This window comes from Clytia hemisphaerica, unplaced genomic scaffold, assembly GCF_902728285.1.
Source record: "Clytia hemisphaerica strain Z4C2 unplaced genomic scaffold, Clytia hemisphaerica genome assembly, whole genome shotgun sequence".
Lineage (NCBI taxonomy): Eukaryota > Metazoa > Cnidaria > Hydrozoa > Leptothecata > Clytiidae > Clytia > Clytia hemisphaerica.
The window spans coordinates 398,919-420,564 of NW_027103553.1; the positions used below are offsets into that span (position 1 = coordinate 398,919).

A 21,646-nucleotide genomic window follows, 5' to 3' on the forward strand; every position below is an offset into this window, starting at 1 on the left:
TACCCAAATACCCTCAAAGTGAAAGTTTTTACGTGTTACCGTTTTCCATTTGATGAAAAATGTTTCAAGTAACCCTAGTCTGAATCGCAGACCTCTACAAAACCCCAGGTAGTATAGGTCTGCTTAATGATCTACCAACCGCTTTCTGGTTCACAAAGAAAATCTTGGCAAGTTAATAATTTGATTGACATTGATGTGCGTGCAAAAACGATCGTTTCGAACGTTTTCAATGTAATGTTTACATTCGAAATTCGAATCCCAGACCAGAAAAACAAAACAGAAAAAAGATAAAAAACAATCTGATGAGCGCATTATGTACAGTCCCTGTAGATTTATTTTTGACTTTCGCTTTTATAAGATATCTGGTTTGTAAATTTATCAAAACTTTTCCATCAGCTCTTCGGTCGAAGCTCAAAAAATACAAATATGAACACAAAAGTGAAAGAAAACAACCAGAAACACCCCAATCCCTCCAAATAATTGAAGCTAAGTACCTGAAAAAGATACAAAGGCCACACAGTATTAAAAAGTGAAATGCCAAAGCTGAAGAAAAGTTCTTTGTTTGTTTTAACATTTAAAAGCCCTTGTTGAAGGAACAACGACACTCCCTTTTGTAGAATCATAAAGAAGTAATGATATACATAACTAGAATACCTTGAAATAATCTGCAACATATCTGTAGAACTGACAAAACAATTATCTGGAGCCACTTTTTTTTCGAAATCCAAATATATTTTCCAATCTATGATTTGGTGCCTCACAGAAAATTTAAACATTACGTAATGTTATATTTGTAGACACTCGCCAGCTAAAAATGTCTTTAGCCGTAAATCGGCTAAAGGCAGCAAATCTCTGGACAAAGGAAATGTAGCTTATTAAGCATGCTCTATAAGGAGCACGAATCCGTTAGTGGATGCCAGCCGCCTAAGTAACCCAATACCTTAAAAGGCTTATTGTAAAACCTCAAAAATCTCTCTCTTAAAAACAGCATTTTAATTTTTGAAAGGGTCCCAAAATCATGAACAAGAAAAATTCTTCCCTCTTAGAGGATCACAATACCCATCAAATTTAAGACTTTTGGTGTCAAGATGTTAACTTCATGTGAGTGGAATTTGATATTCTGAGACTTTTGTCTAGTTCTTCAGTTTATAATTTAAATGATTCTTTTTTCGGTAAACTGTGATATTTCAGATTTAAAAAACTGGTTTTTCAGTTGACTGCGAGTTTGAGTTGAGTTTACCTAAAGTCTTGTGTTCAACCATAGTATGGCATACATGTCGTTTTATCACGTATGCACCCAATTATCACTTGCGCAATTAGTATTACGGCAGTTAAACCATTTAGTAAAGTACTCTTATCTAACCGCGTGGCTGTATTATTATGGTAAAAAGGAAACAGTAATTTGTAAATTACTATCTGGATCATGAGAATATTTTTCTATTGAGTAACCTTTTGCCGGTTTTCTAAGGTTGCCTCTGGTATTCATCTACTTCCCTTGTTATCTTAAAGAGAAAGAAAGCATAACTCCTCTCCTAGAGACCTTACATCATTTAACAGCCTTCTGTGGGGTTGCCCAGACAATGGCGGTGTACGCGATTTTACTGACCCTAACTGTTAGAATCGTGTACAGTATCTGACTCCGGAGGTGCCTTCACACAGCAGATACATGACTTTTGAGGCGGGATAACGCTTGACAAAGGGCATTAAGAAAGTTTCAAAAGTTGTCCCTATCAATGAATTGGCAATGTCAAACCAACACAAATGACGCCCCTTCGCCATTTTTCAAAAGTCAACATCTTTACTTTCCATGAAATTTCCTTGAAAAACCTTGTAAACATGATTTTGCAACACGTTTTCAGTGCCGTAGTAGCCGGGGAGGGGGCAATAACTTTTAAAATATGTTTTTTTAGAATTCATTGAATTTTGCTGTCTATTTTCCAGCAGTGTAGAAAATCACCTAATCTTCTAAATTTCGTCACTAAGCTTCAGCCCCCTTTCCCCATAAAATCAAAATGCATGTTACGGCATTGCGTATTTGATTTATTATTTTGCATTCGGTTTGTTCGCAGTCATTTTGTTTTCCTTAGCCTGGAGAAGAAAACAATTCTTATTTGCTGTTAACGTAAATAGACCGGTCTCTCTCCTTAAGATTGGCTCGGTTTTGAAGATATGGAAGCTTCGAGCAGCAGACTAAGAGTGAAAGCTATGACAAAATGAATTTGAATTTTAGAATCAGCATGAAAAAACTGATTTTGAAAAGTTAAGATTTATTAAAATTGACAGTAAAAGCTTAATGTATTCGGGACTTGAAATAAAACAAAAAGCCAAAGCGGCATTAAGCCCCAGCGACATACTAAAAATCGAATGTTTGCTCGCAGTGTGCACACTTAGTACCAGAAAGCTTCATTTCATCCAAAATAAATTTGAAATGACAAAGCGCTGCTTCTTCAAAAACAGACATACACATCAGCACTACGGACAGCGACATGCTAATGAAAGGCCCGATTCTGGGTTAGGTTGAAGAAATTGAATATTTGATGTATGGAGATGATTTTTGGTAAGTTTGCCTTTAATAGAGGTAAGAGCATGCAAACATGTGAAAGGTAAGGCGAACGTCAAATCCCTCCACGTGGACTAAATATCTTAAAGGAAACCTAAACTCTCGGGAACCTAATAATCGGGAGGGTTAGAATAAGCGGGGGGGAGGGTTTGGAAGAAAAATGTCCTGAGTTGAAAATTTTCGAAAAGGAGGCTAATACAGCAGAACCAGGACAAAAGAGGGAACTTTCAAAAACATTTTCTCAAACAAAACTTGATAAGTGGCGGGGTTGGAATATGAATGCCCTGGGTTGAACCTGAAGCTCTAAAAGGAAGTGTTAAAACAAACGATCTGGCGAATGTATGCAATGGGCCATTCCAGAAAAAAAAAACATTATCTCATAATGGACGACATCAATTTTTTAAATAAATTTTGGCAAGGAATTTCAGGCAAACCTTAAAGAGAAAGTATCGCAATTCCATGAATATTTCTTAATTTTGCATTAAAGTATTGGAATTCCGTGATTTTTTTTAGGTTACAGTAACGGAATTCCACGGTTTTGATAGGTATTTTGTAAATTTGCTACGGAAATTTCGGACTTTCTTGAAAGCAGTTTGCTACGGAAATTCTATGTCGTCTGTTGGGGGTAACAGATAAAAACTGGAATAGTCCAATCTCGATTTTGCGAATGTATGTAATCTCGATTTTGCAAGGACCGTGCTCGTTTCAAAGCACGGGGAATGACAACAAAGTTGCGTGATTGTTTTCAAAAATAGAGCGCCGTATCAGAAAAAAACCAAATCTTTGACATCGCGGCACGTAACAAGATTCTTGTTATGAAAATGGCTATTTTCCTCAGATGGCTAATTTTCAAGCGCCTTTAGAGGTTCACCGTGCGCATAAGAAAATCATGGTTATCTATTATCAGGTTATAAACCCTCTGCTCTGCTCTTAGATTTTCATTCTACCCGAGTTCCACGCATAAAATTTACATAGATTTCAATTCAAAAATAAAAACTAATTAATTTACCTTACTTGTGTGTATTGGAGCCTCTTATTTAAACAGACAGCGCATGTTGATTATTTTGGCGGTGAACTTTTAATTAAATAGTGATTTCACGTCAAATTGTGATATTTGTACGTTTATCAAGCTGTCCAAATTTGTCATTGCTAAGCCCTTCGGTAAAATTGGGTATAAATTGGGCACGAATCTTTCTGCAGAATCACAATCATATTTTTGATTTTTTCATCATGATGTTGAAATTGGTATTGTGTGTAGCAGTTCTAGTTGCAGCAACATGTAAGTATCTTAATACCTTCGAAATTCTAAAAGCTTTTTGCTATTAAATTTTAAACTTTACTGAAAAGATTTCTAATAAATTTCTTTAACCACAAATTCTATTGAATAATTTTTTTCTAATTTAGATGCTTGCAAGGATGGTCACAGCTCGTGCCCTCGTTGGACAAAGTACTGTAGCTCCAACTCATACGTCAAAAAATACTGTCTGAAATCTTGCGGTAAATGCAGCCAAACTGCTGCGCCACCAACCCAAGCTCCACCAACCAGCGGTGGTAGCTCAAGCTATGGAGAGTGTGGTGTCACCCCAGTCCCACAAAGTCGAATTGTCAACGGTGATGAAGCTAAAGAAGGAGCTTGGCCATGGATTGTCTCTCTTCAAACTTCGGGTGGATTTCATTTCTGTGGTGGCTCAATCTTGACACCAACTTGGGTAAGATGATATATCTTTATTAAGTGTCGCATCCTTAAATATCTTTAGAACTAAAGAAGTTTCCCAGTCCTTACGCCTTCTTTGTCTCAAAGAAAATTAATTTAGCCTTTCAATGATGGTGTCATTTTATCCAAAAACGCTAAAACTAAAATATAAATATTTTCAACTTTTGAAGGGGGTTCTCTTTTTGCTTTCAATCTTATCCTTTAGTATCCAAAGGGCTTTCGATGCGCAAGCCAAAACATAGCCGGCGTCTGCGACGACAGGGACCGTCTAGTTAAGTGCTATTTCAGTAATCTACCGAGATATAGCCAGAGAAAATTCTCTTAAACGAAGATAAAGCAATCTTACATCGGTACGGACATGATTCTAAAGCCCATTCGTTTTAAGTGTGCATTCTGTTTCACTATCCTGATTTTACTGGTTTTTATGCGTGCAATAATCGTTCAGAATCGTTATGTATAAACATTATTTTTTCTTTAACAGATTTTGACCGCAAGCCATTGCGTTGACAGCCGCAAGAACTCACCAACAAGCATGAGAGTCATTGCTGGTGCACATAACATCAAATCTAGAGAAGGAACTCAACAAAAAATGACACCAAAACGAATTATCATGCATCAAAGCTATGGCGTTGGTGGTTTTTTAAATGCTGACATTGCACTTATTGAGTTGTCATCACCTTTACGATTGAATGATCGTGTTGTCAGAGCTTGTGTTCCTCAACAAGGAGTCTACCCTAAAGTTGGAACAAAATGTTATATCGCCGGTAAGATTGGTTTTCTTGGTTTTACGATTTGAGGTTTCGGAGAAGAAAGAAAACTTTCTGAATTTAAGCCTTTAAATAGGTTTCAGTTTTCTCTGAACTGTCTAAAGTTCTTGAAAAATTTCAAGGTTAGGAAGAATATGAAGCTATAACTATCCAAAAATTGTCCCTGAGTAAATGAACTTCCTCATTTGAATCTGATCTCAATCAATCAGTTAGCTGGCTGTTTCCGTAACTGAGAAGCAACATTAGCTTAACCTTTATGTCCAGGGGGTACCCCTTGTACCACCCTCACTTGCGGTGAAGCCAACACTACGCAACCTGTTTGCCAAAGACCCGTGGTTGAGCCAATAGTTGCAGAAGTTGCAGAGTAATGAGTGGTACTCAGTGGGAATCTGTTGTTAATATAAAATAACCATCTGAATCTTGGATATGTTATTTTATTTCATTCAGGCTGGGGAAGAATTTCATACAATCCAAGAAGGTCACCTGAAAAACTTCAACAAGCAAAACTCCCAATTATGAACAACAAAGGTAAAGAACAAGTTATCGCTGGTCATGGTGTCCGAGGAAAAGCCAATGCTTGCCAAGGAGATTCTGGTGGTCCATTGATGTGTTTGAAATCTGATGGAAAATCATGGCAAGTCGAAGGTGCTGCAAGTTATGTCTACCGTGGATGTTATGGTATTAGCGCTTACTCCCCACTCAATAAATATTTGAGCTGGGTTAAACGATATGTTCCAAACTTGTAATTTATATGATATATACATTGAAGGTCATCAAAAGATTAATTTATGAATGAAAAAATATATATTTTTTGAATTTGAATGTTATTTGCTTATTATTTTCCAAGTTCCACCAGTAGCGTCTGGCTTAGCAACACCCTAAACTGCCATTTAACGCTGCCTAAGAAACAAAAATTATAGATAAAATTATGGTTTGGTAGAATTCAATTCAAAAAATTCATTTTTATTTAATACAAATAGGTAATTTTCCACCCTAAATGATCATAAAATTTGATCAGGTTGTTGTTAATATTGATACTTTTATTAAATACGATTGAAATTTGTAGTGAAAAATTAGGCTTTTAACAAGAATATTTGAATAATATTTTGCGTAGCTGTACAAAGTTGTATTCAATTTCAATTGCACTATAAAAGCGGAAACGCTATTAGGATTTTATGAATCATTTTTTTTCGTTTAAAATCACCACGAGGATGTTACGATTGGTATTGGCATTTACGTTTCTTACCAGCGTAGCATGTAAGTATCACTCATTTAAAATTTTCCTCGACATTTGCCAATCTTTATGCCGTACTTTACACCAGCTTCTTTGTAATAGCTGCAATCATGGTCATAATATTTGAGAAAAAAGGGAAATTTCTAACACAAACGATTTAGAAGCGCTTTAAATTATGTTGGAAGGGTAGAGTTTTAACTCTGAGTTTTAATGCTAGAAAGTTCAAGAATGGTCCAATAGGGCTCAGAATTTATCAATTAGATCATGTTTGCAAGTGACGGTTCCGTTTCGCTCCGAAACAGAATGAAGCCATTCTATTGGTTAGAAGTGACGTAACACTTGAATTTAACCAATAGAATGGCTTCATTTCGTTGCGGAGCGAAACGGAACCGTCACGTGCGAGTCTTAGCCCAGAAGCGACTTTCTCGCTCGAACTCCAAATTTCGAAAAGCGAGGAAATAAGTTACATTCTCAATAGATTTTGACCATGATTGTGGTGTTTGTTTTTCTTAACCAAGTGTAAACCCATTGGTCACTCTACATATGGTCTAGATTCTATGGTACTAGCAATTAGATGGATTCACTTGTTTTAGTTTTTTTAATTTTTGTTTTTCAAACAATTTCTTAGTTTTATGTACAATTTACCCATCAACTGACAATAGGTCAATGTGGTGTATCCAAGGTCTCACACAGTCGAGTTGTGAATGGAGTTGACGCAAAAGAAGGAGCTTGGCCATGGATTGTCTCATTGCAAACTTCCAGTGGATTTCATTTCTGCGGTGGCTCAATCTTGACACCAAACTGGGTGAGCTAAGTTTTCCTTCCTATTTTGATCTTTTGAATAACAATAGGTACATTTATAGGTAAAGGGCCTGATATATTCTAGAGAAAGTTATAAAAAAGTCGATGTTAGACCAAAGTAAAATCTAACTTCGAAAAACCTAAAAACAATTCAATTTTCTGCAATAAATATCAATGAAACAAAAAGCTAAGAACACTCCCATATAAGCAACCTTTAAAATTAAAGCCACAGATGTATCTATTCTTTAGATTCTAACAGCCAGTCATTGTGTGGCAAGTCGTAAGAACACACCGAGACAATTGAATGTAGTTGCTGGTGCACATAATATCAAGATCAAGGAAGCAAGCCAACAAAAAATTGCAGCCAAACGAATTATCATGCATCCTCATTATGATAATGACGGACACTTGCATGCTGACATTGCGCTTATTGAGTTGTCATCACCTTTACGATTGAATAGTCGTGTTGTCAGAGCTTGCGTTCCTCAACAAGGAATTCACCCTAAAGTTGATGCTGAATGTTTTGTTGCAGGTATCGCTATATAATTAAAGTTATTTATAAGTATATTTTGCTTTTACTTCATTGACAGCGTTGCATGCTTAAATATACATGTTCCAGTGGCCGTTGCATGAAGGTAGATCATCCAGCTACGGAGCGCTAGGGTCATACTAAAGACTCCCAAAATGGTACTTGATGCCTCTCTGCTTGATGATCAGTAACTACAATGACGGATCAAGAGTACGGAAGAAATCCCGGGAGGGAAGTGGCGCCCTCCCCTTCCTTTGGATTGAAAAGGAAGCCTTCCGTTCGGCCTTCTATACTACGTTTGAAAATTTAACTTGCACTACATAAAGAGTACAGTAGATTGAAGTCGTAGAAATGGCTGAAATCGCATTTTTCTATTCATCTTCTCTATTTTTCTCTTCTTTTTTTTCGACTTGAGGTTGGGGAAGAATTCAGTTCGATCCAAAAAAATCACCAGAAAAGCTTCAACAAGCAAAATTACCCATCATGCACCGTCCTGACCGCGAACAAGTTATGGCTGGTTATGGCATCAGCTCCAAAGGAAAAGCCAATGCTTGCCAAGGAGATTCTGGTGGTCCATTGATGTGTTTGAAATCTGATGGAAAATCATGGCAAGTTGAAGGTGCTGCAAGCTGGGTATACAGAGGATGTCATTCTGTTAGTGCGTTTTCGCCACTCAATAAATATTTGAGCTGGGTCAAACAGTATGTTAGTGATTTGTAAATTCTGTTTATTTATTTGGATTTAAACAAAATACAAATCAACTTCATGATGTTCATGACGTAATGTTTTTTACGAAAGCACCCAAAATAGTCCGGGCGCTAACCACTATTGGCAAAATTAGTGGCAAACACTCGGTTTTCAATTGTTTATCTTCCTCTTTACAATTGAAAATTGAATGGTCACAATTGACTTTTTTGAATAGTTTAATGCCGTTTTCTGGTATCTAACAAGGTCCAAAAACTCGACCGAAAACCGAAAATAGTTTAAATGTGGCTAGACCATTTTTAAAATGCCTGATTTATGGCAAGCCTAGTTATCCAAAAAGTTTGAATAGTTAGTCGAGGTCATCAGCAAAAAGCAAATTCATAATGTAAATTTTAGTTTCAACTCAAATCGCTGAACTATGTTTTTTTTTGCGTAGCTGTGTCAACTTTGTGTTGCGAATTCCAAATTTCTGACTACAGTTTAAAAGAGGATGGTAGGAAAGTTTTAACTTAAAAGTCCATTCGATAGAGATATTACTTTTTATGATGAAAAAAAAGGCGCTTCTTATGCTAACAAAGCAGAATAAACAACTCGCCCTGGCGCTGAAGGGAAAGAAGGTAGTTCTTTCGTTTGTTTAAAAATGGTAGGAGATGAACCCACTTATTTCCCATCTAAAACGTGTGACCCGCGCGGTCTTCACACAAACGCCAGATTAAAGGTAATATCCATCGCCGGATTTTAAAAAATATATCGTACGAAAGCAAGGAAAGTTATAGATTCAATCCGATTCAATGCGGTGCTAATCTGAAGGTTTCACTTTTTCTTGCTTGTGAAAGGTTAAAAATTCCTCTCTAGCCCCTTCGGAGCTTTAATTCTATAGCCTTCTCCATATCAAGATGCTTTGAGAGTTAAATAACTTTGTTATGTATTTCCTTTTGTACATTGAAAAATCGCCATTAAATTTATTTTTATCAATTCTTTTAAAAACACTTGTTATTTGTGTGTAACAAGTTTGAGTGATGACCAAATTCGACCAAAAACCTGTGAAAAAAGTCCAAGGTTTAACAGGGTTTATTTTTGTTCACCTCAATAGTAACGTTCTAGTCTACCGTCAAAGTGCCAGGTTGCCGCTTTCGGTCTCCATACCACTATGACAGTGATTTTCAATTTCATCTCTCTACTGAATTAAGTTTTTAAAATTTAGCTGTTTACTGAATAAGGTTTTAAATTTGTTCTTTGATCATAATTTCTATTTCTGTAATGTTAGTACTTTTAGCAGCAAAGGTTTTCCATATGATTTTTCTCCTTTGAAATAGAAGCAAATTTCCACATGCCGAATACCAAAATCCGCCATTTAAGCTCTTAGCACAATTATTTCCATGAACTAAATCGCTATCCTTATATTTTGTCGAAAAGTTCATTCCATTCATTGTTTTATCATTGCCGTAATCTAAATACTCAAACGATTCGATTCCTTTAATCAAAGTTTGATTATATGATAAACGATAAAGATTGGTTTCGTTTGCCACTTTAAAAGAACCATACATCGAGATTCCTTCTTCTCCATTATCTTTCTTTGCCCAAACAAGAACCAAATGCTTTTTACACAAAGTTATCTCATGAAGAAAATCATTTCCAAACCAAAATTCATTTCGTAAATCTCTGATTTTCAAATCCCTCTGATTTCCAAACCCATCTCGATACCACTCCCAAGTTCTGTCAAAGTTTACCACAAATTTCTTTGCTCGACGCACAAAAACAAGCCAACCACCGCCCTCGATTTCTTGATTACATCTCACTTCTTTCCGTTTACGCCCCATCCAATTGATTTTATAAACGCCTGACGCCCTTGCGTCCATATTATACCAATCTTGGCAATTATGAGGATCGCTACTTAAATAGTAGCTCGATCCTTCGATTGCAATCAGACTTTCTTCAGGAAACGTCCGATTATAAAAATCACATTCGAAAGTATCTCCGTTGAAAATCACGCTATAAGAACGACACATATTCCATGTTGCGCAAATACTGATACATTGCTGTTGAAATTTCGTTTGAATTGTCCTCGAAGGAGGCTCCGTGGGTTTTCCATTAGTTGATACCAAATGGTAAACAGACGTTAGTATGAAAGATAGTTTAGTTAATGTTAATACCATTAGAATCCCAAATATACTTTGTGAGTTCATCTTCCAGTCAAAAATAACGGCTCGATGTTCTTTGTTTTTTCTCCTCGATTTTTCCAAAGTTGCTGCTTGAGGTGTAATGAAATTTTAGAGATAAGATTTTTATTATTTTCAAGATATAGGGTTTTAGATAATAATAAACGGCTCATCAAATCTTAATTGATGGATTGATACCCCGTATTGTTTTAACTGGTAATGAGTACTATTCATAATGAGTACAATGTCGAAACAAATTTGAGAAAAGAGCCCAGTAACTAAAACTTTCGGAAAACGTCTAGGAGAGATAATTTGTTTGCGAAAATCAGTTTTTTTTTTCGAAAGATTTTAATGAAATCACAGTGCTTGAGTTTTTTATAATTAATATCATGCAGCTCCCGAACCTCCTTAATCCTTTATCGTTCTTCGATATGTGTTTCAATCGATCCAATTCTTTCGACACCCTTGCGATTTTAGGAACTCTGTGTAGGTAATTCTTAGACACTATTATGAAACTAAGTATAATATAATGGGCTATTCCAGAAATAGTCTATACTCCTTATGTTGAGGAGGTGTGACGTCCAGGGTAGTATGGAAAATAAAAAATCCTGGGTGGTCTGGTTTTTTGAGTGTAAAAGTCCAGGGTGGTTACCATATGTTGAGGAGGAAAAATCCAGGGTGGTTCACTCTTTCAAAGGGAAAAAAATCCAGGTTAGTCAAGTTTTTTTAGAATGAAAAAATCTAAGGTGGTCAGTAAAATGAGGCCGTAAATCCAGCAGTAGAATAAGGTTGAAAATGCAAGATTCAAGCTGACTGTGGGACTGCAGAACTATATGTTGAGGAGGTAAAATTCAGGGGGGGGTTGAAAATTTGAAAAAACATCCATGGTGTCACCAACGATGTAAAAGTAATAGATAACCAACTTGCCCTGATTCTCAAAAAACATCCGTGTTACGGTTGTAAAAATATTAATGGCATTTTGCATCGTAAAAAGTGCAATTAAATAAAAAGTTGCTTCATTTGCAACCTTCTATTGGACAGAATCGATCACGTGATGTATATTTTCCAAAATTTGGGTTAGAAAAAATGTATTTTCCTATAGGCAGCCTCACAGAAGGAATTTTTTAATTAGATATTATTGTTCTATAAACATTCATCTGTTTATTTTGTATCAGGCAACTTTCATGCACTTTTCATTCGTGAGATATCGCACTTCAAATCACATATATAGCTTTTTAAAGGAGTGCTCATTTCAATAGGGAAACAATGGTTGTTCTCTTGGAAGAAGTGCCTTCTAGAGGTAGTTGGTTATCTATTATTTTTACATCGTTGGTGTCACCTTTCCCAAAAGGAGGTATCTTTTGACATAAGGGGTACAATTTTTTTCTGGAATAGCCTAATAGATTTTATCTGTAACTAACCACTAAAAGTTAGATTACCGAATCTCCCTTTTTGGACTTCGAATTTCATCATTGTTACATAAATGAACTTAGATATTACCAACACGTTGTCCTTAAGTTGAAACGGGGTTTTCAAGAAATATTCAATAACTCCTTGTCCCCAATTTAGGATGTAATCGTCGTGTTGACATAATTCTTAAACTATAGGGCGTTACAAGGGTGAAAACTTAAGGTTGTATGTCGAAGATTCTTTGTCGGGAAGTTTTGAAAATCCGTTCAAAAAAGGTCACGTCTACGAACACTTGCTGTTTCCAATAGACCCACAGTGCCGTAGGAAGCATTTTCATATTGGGGGGGCTGAAGTTTAGTGACAACGCGAGGGCCAACCATGGTTTGGCCCGATGGGGGGATTTGAAAATTTGAGCTCTAGATTGCTTAAAAATACACTCAAAACATGCACATAAAAGACAATTATGACAAATTAAAAAAGAAAAACTTTGCATTTTGCAAAATAACTATTTTTGAAAATATTATCGGGGGGGCATAGCCCCCCCCCCCCCCGCAGTTGCTCCGGCACTGGACCCTTACTGTTACTTTAAGCTGGAACAAATTTTGAATTCGTTAATTTTTAGCAATGAAATTCCTAAACCTGTATTGCTACCCTAATAAGACCATACCTTATTAAATTAAATTATTAAATCGTTTTTCTTTTCCAGATATGTTTCTAATCCGATGAGTTTCTTCGATTTATCGTACGTCATGCAAATCCCATTGTTCGAACTAAAGAATATTGATAAGTATGTTTATTTTTGATCATTTCAGGGAAGCTGAATTGGTCTTTTCAAGAAAATTTTCGTACACCCTGGTAGGAGGATATATTTTCTAGGGGTAACAATAAATCGCTAAATATCCCTTATCCGGAGAGTAAAATTAACATTATTTCGAGCTAATTTGCGGTGATGCTATTCCTGGGGTTAATCGCTTAAAATGTATAAACTCAAAACCCCCCTTCTCGACTTTTGTCTCAAAGAGCCAACTCTCACCATAAAAGCTTAAACGTTATGAAATGTTCTCCCAACATTCATCTCCTTTCCTATAAACCTTTGTAAATTTCTTTAAAATCGTATGATAATTTTTCCATATAGATGGGTACAACTTATGTGCACTTCTTTTTACCTACATGTAGAAACCACTCTCAAGGGAATCATTCTCATTACGCTGGCATGGTTTCCACGTGGTAACTAAAAAGAGTGTAATGAAAGCTAATGAGCATCAGTATTTTTAAAAAAGCGCTAAGATTTCATACTCGAATAGGTTCCTTCTGTCCCCTTGCTACGAAGGATTGTTTTCTTGATTTCAGACATTTAGTGCATGGTGAAATTCTTGGTGTTTCATTGCTTTTGGAGGATGTGGTCTCAACTGGAATTCCCAAAGTTTCTTTCACCGAACCACAAGGATCTTCAAATACTGATTTGATGAAACGTCCACCGAACAGTCGAATCTCATCAAGACCACCAAGGTATCTCTCATGAAAATGTTTTAGCCCACCAAGATAAGGTGTTGCAAAATAGATCGGGCGTAGAATTCAGAAGCTGGAAGCTAACTTTGTATCAACATTCTTCCAACGTTATTTATGTTATGAACCTTAGATGGACCTTATTAAGACATTTTCTGCCTGTTTGCTCTTTAATGTCAGTGACCATGATCTTTCTCAGTGAAGGTCGAGATTCCTAGATGATTATCCAAGTCATTCGCTAGTGAAAATATCCCTGAAATTCTGGTCTGTAGTTTACTACTTTTAGATAAGATTTTTAATCAGTGCCCCACACCTCTGCCAATAAATAAGTAATTATATCTTTATGCCCTTTTATAAAGAGGTCATATTTGCCAGATCATTAGGTAGATTAATTGACATGGTTGACTTGCCTATTTTGCTTCTCTTGTGACACGAGGTTCTTGGATACCTACAACTAAGTAAAATTATTATATTTCATTAGCTCACGCTCAAGGTCCAGCAGCAAGATGTCCAATCCAACAATAGAATCACCGAAAAAATCATTTCTCACTACTTCTTTCAACATGGAAAAATTTGCCGGTCACGCTGGTCTCTCATGGCAACATTACCCCATGCAAACATCTGAAGTTGTTTACAATTTCTTATTGCTATGGTCACGACTAGAAATCGTGCGTCGCGAATGGGGATGTCGCAGGCTGAAAATAACCAGCCTGAGCACGGTCAAATCATATGATCAATTTCAACATTTGTACAATTTGGAGATCTTACAGCCTGTTTATCACCGAATCTTAACCAGCCGTGAAGGAAGCTCCAATAAACAGAATCGAACCAGGTTACGAGTTGCCGGTGATGAAGAGATCTCATTGGTTGAACTCCCTGATGACGTCACCGAATACGAAATTAAAGGACGCCAATTGGTCCGTTTGTTGGAGCATTTCGAATGTATGATGATCGATGATTGCATTCGAAGAATTTCACGCCAACACACAGCTGTCGTCTCCGAAAGACACCGAGATGACCACAATATGCCAACTGATCTATGGAAACGTCCTTCCATGAAGGAGAATGTCACTATACCCCGGGCGCACTTGGTTGAAGATTTTGCCAGAGAGCTGCTAGCAGATTCTTCATCAAATGATAATCTAGTTACTTTGGAACGTGATTCTTTGGATCACTCCTTGGTGACTTTAGCTACAGCAATTACCAATCGAGAGAAAATGAATTTCTTGAGCTGCTCCATGTTTTATGAGAATCTTCTACGACAACAAAATAATGCTCTTTATACGAAAGAACGACATATTAAACGGTTAGAAGATACGATTGAGCAACTTGAATCGAAGACGAGCGTTGAAATCGATTGCGCGCTTGCTGAGCGTAGTTACGAGCTTTTAATCGAGATTACGGCATTACGATCTAAAATTGCGGATCTTGAGAAATGGAATAACGAATCAGAGATGAAGCTGGATGAAAGATATCGGCAATCTTATAATGATATGGTGTTGGATCTCTTTCAGAATGCATTTGGTATGAAGATGAGATTCGAAAATTTTCGTTTGAAATTACACGATGATGTCATGGATTTCGTACAAGAGGTTTGTTCATTTTTCAAACTTTCCGTTGTTAGTACATAATGCAACTGTAATGATAATGTAACTTATGGCATGTCCCAAAAAGGATATAAGTTGGGTGCAAAAAATTGGGGCCTTAGACATGTTCATTTATACCTTTAAAGAAGCGTATTAGCCAAATACGAGTTATTTGAAAAACAAGTTTTGCTTACGTCAGCATATTTTGATTTTTGCCTAATATCTTTTTGGTGATAAGATTAATTTTATTAACAGTGATTTCTGAATTCTACATTCTAATACGCTTCTTTAAAGGTATAAATGAACTAAGGCCCCATTTTTTTTTCACCCAGCTTATGGCTTCTGGGACATAAGTTACATGAATGTCGAAACATCTCTTACAACGTTAAGGTTCCAGATGACATCTTTGTCACCGGAGGTATTTCATTTGTTGTGGGTACGTTTGCCTTTCTTAACTAAGAATTTTCTATGTTTTGAATTATATTTGGGGTATGTATATGTTTACATGTACATATGTTATTATGGTGTCGTGAACTGTTTTTTGTTCTTCGTAGATCGAAAAAATTACTGAAAACCTTTTCCTTCCAACTTCAAACTCTCAGGATTATAGTAAAATTCACCAAAAACTTTATTATTCCGAGTAGTATGCTACTTGCCCCCCTCTCCCCGGACTGTTTAAATGTATTGTCTATATTCTCATATTTTGACCAGGTCCGAAAGATATCAGTGGATAAGCTACAAAAGGTTCGCAACAAACATGGCTATCAACCATCGAACGATAACATGAGTGCTCGTTTGATACAGGCGGAGAAAATTCGTGAAGTCCAACGCGAAAATAAGAAATTGACGGATATCGTTTCCAAACAGCGCACAATGCACACGTGGTTTCGATCGAAAAGCCGTTCCAAATTTGAGCTGATGTCAGCAGATTTTCAATCGAACACTGATAAAGCGACGAAAGAGAATTTAGAAAAAGGTATATACACGTGACTGTGTTTTTATTTCTATGTGGTTAGGTCATTGTTGGTAGAAAAATAAAAGGACAACTATTTTTGAGTGCCTAGAAACCTATCTTAGAACTTCCCCACCAGTTTGCATCATGGTGACGAGGATCTGAGGCATGATGCGTGTTTTGTTTATCATCATTACATAATCCTGCAAATTGATAGCCTGAAACCATGGTTGGATGTTTAAATTTTCACCGAAACGAACCAGTTCCGAAACACCGGGTGAACACCAAAATTCGAAACGTCTAAAAAGCCGGTGTGAAAACCATGAAGGTGTGATGCGAAACTGCAACGTCTGAACATGCGAAGATGCTTTAAGAAAAATTCTTTAAGGGCTACTCTCGGGTCCCTAATAGCCCCCCCCCCCCCGCTAATTAATTTTTCGAAAATTTTCCACCCAGGTCATTTTTATTCCAACCCCCCCCCCCCCGTTATTAAGTCTTGAAATTTTTTCCAACCCCCCCCCGCTTATTCAAACCCCCCGGCTATTAGGTACCCGAGAGGGTGAAAACTAGTTTCAATCAGCAATTCCGCCCCTTCAATTTTTTTCGTTCTTTCTAGTCCGTGGTAATTTTCCGGGGGTCAGGATTCGATTATCAGTTAGGGTCAGGGTTGCTAGTAACGGCTTGTCACTGTGCCGGGTGCATACTCGGCGCCTTGGGCCCCGCAGGGTTGCTAGTAACGGCTCGAATTTCAGTCAGGTTTAAAAAGGGGTACTTTTACCCATATTATAATAACATTACCCCCGTCTTTTGCCAGTTTGGTATAATATGTTATGAATTGCGTGATTTTGCTGTGCGACTATAGCTCAAGTGGTAAGGTGTCGGGTTTGGAAACCAAGGTTGCTTGCATTTGGTGGTTCGAACCGAGGTGTGGGAGTATAGTTTCAGAATTAGCAAAATAGCTTCAAATAGTCAAATTCAGAAAAAACTAAGTCCAGAAATCAGAAAAAACAGAGTTAGAGATAGGAAATAGAGAAAAAGAGGAGAAGGGCGGAATTGGTGATTGAAACTAGATCTTTCCACCCGAGAGTACTTAGACTACACAATATATTGGTGTACAATAATAGTTTTCAGACCATAATGTACAGAGTAAACAACAGGTACTCTATTATAAAAAGGAATTTTCTTTCTGTAAACAATCCCCCTATATTGTTGGAATATTGCAAATCGAGTTGGTAGTACATTGCGAACACCTTTTCAATATATTGCCGGCATTCAGCAATATATTCTCAATGTATTGCCCAACAATATATTGTATGTATTACCCAACAATATATTGTGTAGTGTATCAAGCCCTTTTTATTACAAATATTATTTTCAAATTTTTAGAAATGTTACAAGAACAGAAGAGCAGCCTGATGAAAGAAGAGCAAGAAGCTCTTAAAAAGATTCTAATCAACCTTGATCAGGAATGTTCAAAACTTCGTCAACAGTTGGACAAAGAACATAAGATACAAGCCCAGCGATCGCATTTACAGCTCAAGGAGGAACAAAGTTCACGTCATTTAGAAATGGCTAGAGCATCGAATCTTGATAAACTACTTCAAGAGCTTGAGGAACGAGAAAAAGAATTAAAACAAATGCGTGATTCCCAGTCTCCTGATAATAAGCAATCAGCACGAAGTTCCTCAGAAACGAAACGGTTGTTACGTCAAGCGATTACTCAGGTTTCGCATGAACGAAGTTTGAAACTTGATGCTTTCGAACGTGTTGACGAGCTTCAAAAACACGTCAATGAACTGGAAAACCGTATCACAGACATGTTATCGAAAGAAAAGCAAACTTTTCACGAAACTTGTTTCCCAATGGTTCCTGGAGGACGAACTTCGCCCCAAAAGCTGCGCCCGATTTCTCAAGCTGCTAATATTGCTTTAGCGGTGGAACCACCCCAACGCCCACGAACTTCTCGAACACGTCCGAAATCAGGTGTTCCGGCCAGAGTAACACCAAGATCGAAGTCGGTGATGGAATTATTGAAACAACAAAAATCTTGCTCTTCATTGAACAAAAACTTTCATTATTGAATAGACAGAAATATTTTCACTGTCCGTGTGAAAACGTAAAAACTAACGACTTAATTATTATGAAGGCTGAATTCAGTCAGCCGAATAAGTAACACGTGTACGATGCTATTCCGCGGAACGGTGATGACTACTTTGCGGAACGCTCAAAATAAATCCATATGGTTTGAAAATTTATCACGATACAATATGTGGAAAAAATTGTCGAGTCAGCTTTTTTTAATAGTTTGTCTGTTAAACTTGATATACTTTACTCGTAGGCTCAGGATTTATCATGATGAAAGTTTAAATATTTTTTCGAATTTTTGGGTTGAAAATGCAAAAGGGGGAAAAATTTTAGAACCGGTGTCACAGGAAATAAGTACTCCCCGAAAAAAGTACTCCCCAGTGCAAATTTCCCAGGAGATAGGTACTCCTAGGGGTACTTATTTCCTAGGAAATTCGTACCCTCCTCAGGAAAAAAGTACCCCCTGTTCTCAACTTCAGTTGAGCTACAATCCGACAATGTAGTATGTCCTAAATCTTTGGGGTAGCCTGGAGACTTCAAAAATGGTCGGATTTAGCTGAAATTTTGCACGCTTGATCCTTGGGTGAATATCTGGGAGTGTTTATTTCATCTTTTGAAAACTTTGATTTTTGGGGCCTGGGGACGAGTTTTTCGCCAAAACGAGGCTAAAACTTTGGGGCAGCCTGGAGACGTCGAAAATGGTTGGATTTTGCTGAAATTTGGGACACCTGTTCCTTGGGTGTGTTTGTATGTTCATTGTTTGTCGCCATCATGACTTCACTAACTGAAGATATTTTCCACGAGGTTATAGTACTATTTTCAAAACATTCGAATTTTTTTTTAAAACATTCGAATAGTCATTAAAGTGCAATGCAGAGTCTTCTTTTTTCAGATTATGCAGGAGGGGGTACAAATTTCCCAGAGGGGGTATCAATTTCCTAGGAAAAAAGTACTGGGGAGTATATTTTTCCTGGGAAAAATGTACTCCGGGAGTACTTTTTTCCAGGGAGTACTTATTTTTCGTTACACCGGATAGTTTTTTTAAACAAATCCATCCAAACATAAACTACAATTTATAGTACTGCTGATCTCTAAGGCATTGGGAAAACTTTTGAAGTCTTCTTTCTGTACATAATGTAACTCGTTTTGGAAACTTTGTAATTAATACTAATACACAATGTATAGCAATGTGCCCTCCCGGTTATTACCATAATGGCTTTATGGCAACTCCTGAACTTGGGCACAGGATGTACGGTTATACGGATATATATTTTATATTTATTTTACAGATATTTTTGTACAACTAATTTATTGTTCCTTTTTGCTAATTGAAAGAATGGTTTTAACATTTTTCACCGACGCAACAGCTGGTCGAGTCTTAAAAAACTGGATAGAATCATGATGGCAATTGATCCCCAGAAGACATCGTAAGAAGTGCATGGGATTATCACCGATATCACCTTATCTGATGTATCTATATTTTTGACTCGTGCCCATTTTCATTTGTTTTGCACATTATGTCAACACCTCAGGCTCATTTCTGTAAAATATGTAATACGATATGAAACCCCCATATGAAATCAAACTGCACTGTAAAGGTCAGAAACGTTTAGTAAAATGCACTATAAGGGTACCTTTTCACTGCTCAAGAGTTGTACTGTAAGGATCCAATTTTGAAAGCCACTTTTTTGGCGGCACATGCTGTCGTTTAGAAATCGAGTGCTGTCCCCCCCCCCTAGGTCTTAATGACAGATAATCGTGTACAATCATTGGTTGTAATCTATTCGTGCTACTTCAGATTTTGAACGATTAAATTTTGATGTAAACGTGGATATATAAACGATTTTTAAACGTCCAGTTCCTTATTTCCTTGTATATTTGTAGAAAGCTGTTGTAGCTGTGCCCTGTTAAAATCATGAACGTTGCCAACAACAGCGATAAAACTTTCACACAAACATCAGTGGCTCAACTATTTTATTTACAATATGAGAAAGATAAGAGAGCTTTGACATGTCAGTCATAAATGTTTTCATTTATATATTTACAGAATAATTTCTTGCAAAAAAAAAGGTCAAAATTGACTTGCTCAAAAATTCACGTCAGTAAGCATTTGAAAGTAAGGTCGGATGTGTGATAAGAAGATTTTTAAAATTGACTTCAAATAAAAGATTTCTTGACCAAGATGCGGATTTTGGCTTTGCGCAATTTTTTTTGAGAGAGAAGTCAAATTACAGAAACAATGCAAACCCATTTAAAAATAGACAGATACTGTAGATATTTTTGTATAGTTTTGTATATATTGTACAATATTAATATATTTTGGATAATTTGATATAAAAATACAAGCTTATTCTAAAAAAAATCCATCGTTGCAAAATTAAGCTTTTGAATATATTCTGTAGTCTGCCTGTCCCGTCTGTCTCACACAACTTCTGTAAATCTTTCATCCTGAAGATTAATATCATTCCTTGGTATTTCACGACAATTGATTGGCAACATAAGGAGCTGTAAAAACAAATTTAAAGAGTATAAATGATACTGAGAGAAATTGAAATTACAGGGGAGGGGGCGGCAGCGGTTTTGTTGTAGGATTTGATGTGTTAAGAAGATGATGATTGACGATCAAATAGAAATAAAATAAAAGAGTGGAGAAACAATCGTTGTAGAAACAAAGACACTACATACCAACTCGAAGAAGAGCGACAATCCCAACGAATAAGAAAAATTGTTGCTTGACTTGTTGTTTTGCTCTGGCTTTTTCTGCCTCTTTTTCAGCATGACTTCCTTCTTTTCCTGGGATACGAAACATCTTTGATTGCTTTCTGAAATATGTAAGAAATATATAACATGTTTTAACAAAGCACAAATTTACATATTTGGATGCCTCACATAAAAACCAAGGAGGAAATAAAACTAAAAAAACAGAGATTGTGTGTGCTCACCTCAAAAAATACAAAATCGAAGGTCACACGAGATTTCGAAGCTTTTAATGATTTCAAGTACAGGTACACGAAATCTTTGGCAGCGAAGTGAGCGCTGGGTAGGCGGAAAAATTAAAATGGCGCGACAGCAGTGCAGGTAGTATTCGACTCAAAGCCATTGCAGGCCATTGACCTTTTACTTGTCTGACCTCTATACTATATACCATGGACAAAGTTTCTCAATTCTGTGTGGCCAATAAAGCTTGAACCAGGGATATATAAAGGTCAGTGTCCAGAGCTTATGCAGCTCAATCAGTTTGAATCAAAATCAAAGATTTACCGTGAGATTGGACGGGGGTAACCCAGCTGGCGGGTAACTTGCGCCAGTCAGCTAACATGCATAGCTCTCAAATGAATGACCTGTCTATTGTCATTAAAATACAACTACGCAGCTCCGCTCGCAGCTCTACTCTACCATTTTTGTTTTGATTTAACTTTGTATTTTAATGACCAGACAAGTCATTCATGCATTTGAGGGCTAGAGTTATATACCCAAATCTCACGGTATTTCTTTCATCTTTGTTTTTTTCTGACTTTGTTTTGAGAAGAGAAATATTTTCAAATTTTTTCAAAATTGTGTTGGAAAGCCAATTCTGATCATGGGGGTTCTTGCAAAATATAGCTAAAATAACGCTGCCCCCCCCCCCATTGTTTAAA

General features: G+C 36.8%; 3 protein-coding genes across 4 annotated transcripts in view; all 3 read left to right on the top strand.

The window, feature by feature from the left end:
- Positions 1 to 19,367, top strand: part of LOC136800359 (uncharacterized) — an 87,034-nt gene extending 67,667 nt beyond the window's left edge. For both annotated transcript variants that reach the window (XM_067056993.1, XM_067056995.1), the window contains exons 25-29: positions 12,586 to 12,666; positions 13,230 to 13,388; positions 13,867 to 14,977; positions 15,683 to 15,947; positions 17,310 to 19,367. In XM_067056993.1, coding sequence (XP_066913094.1) covers positions 12,586 to 12,666; positions 13,230 to 13,388; positions 13,867 to 14,977; positions 15,683 to 15,947; positions 17,310 to 18,004 — 2,311 coding nt within the window. In that variant the 3' untranslated portion in view covers positions 18,005 to 19,367. The remainder of the gene's footprint in view (positions 1 to 12,585; positions 12,667 to 13,229; positions 13,389 to 13,866; positions 14,978 to 15,682; positions 15,948 to 17,309) is intronic.
- LOC136800360 (chymotrypsin B-like) lies at positions 3,735 to 5,863 on the top strand. The gene is made up of 4 exons (XM_067056996.1): positions 3,735 to 3,839; positions 3,965 to 4,269; positions 4,756 to 5,038; positions 5,489 to 5,863. The coding sequence occupies exons 1-4, from the start codon at positions 3,791 to 3,793 to the stop codon at positions 5,785 to 5,787; spliced, it is 936 nt and encodes a 311-aa protein (XP_066913097.1). The 5' UTR covers positions 3,735 to 3,790; the 3' UTR covers positions 5,788 to 5,863.
- LOC136800362 (chymotrypsin B-like) lies at positions 6,206 to 8,374 on the top strand. Its single transcript, XM_067056998.1, has 4 exons — positions 6,206 to 6,298; positions 6,938 to 7,080; positions 7,326 to 7,608; positions 8,021 to 8,374. Exons 1-4 carry the CDS (start codon positions 6,217 to 6,219, stop codon positions 8,323 to 8,325), a joined length of 813 nt encoding a protein of 270 aa, XP_066913099.1. The 5' UTR covers positions 6,206 to 6,216; the 3' UTR covers positions 8,326 to 8,374.
- Positions 19,368 to 21,646: the final 2,279 nt, after the last annotated feature.

Excerpts from the sequence above, each read along its gene's own strand:
- LOC136800360 (XM_067056996.1), top strand. The coding sequence starts at position 3,791 with ATGATGTTGAAATTGGTATTGTGTGTAGCAGTTCTAGTTGCAGCAACA. Across the intron at positions 3,840-3,964 it reads AGTTCTAGTTGCAGCAACAT|ATGCTTGCAAGGATGGTCAC; the intron begins GTAAGTATCTTA and ends TTTCTAATTTAG. Across the intron at positions 4,270-4,755 it reads CAATCTTGACACCAACTTGG|ATTTTGACCGCAAGCCATTG; the intron begins GTAAGATGATAT and ends TTTCTTTAACAG.
- LOC136800362 (XM_067056998.1), top strand. The coding sequence starts at position 6,217 with ATGAATCATTTTTTTTCGTTTAAAATCACCACGAGGATGTTACGATTG. Across the intron at positions 6,299-6,937 it reads GTTTCTTACCAGCGTAGCAT|GTCAATGTGGTGTATCCAAG; the intron begins GTAAGTATCACT and ends AACTGACAATAG. Across the intron at positions 7,081-7,325 it reads CAATCTTGACACCAAACTGG|ATTCTAACAGCCAGTCATTG; the intron begins GTGAGCTAAGTT and ends TCTATTCTTTAG.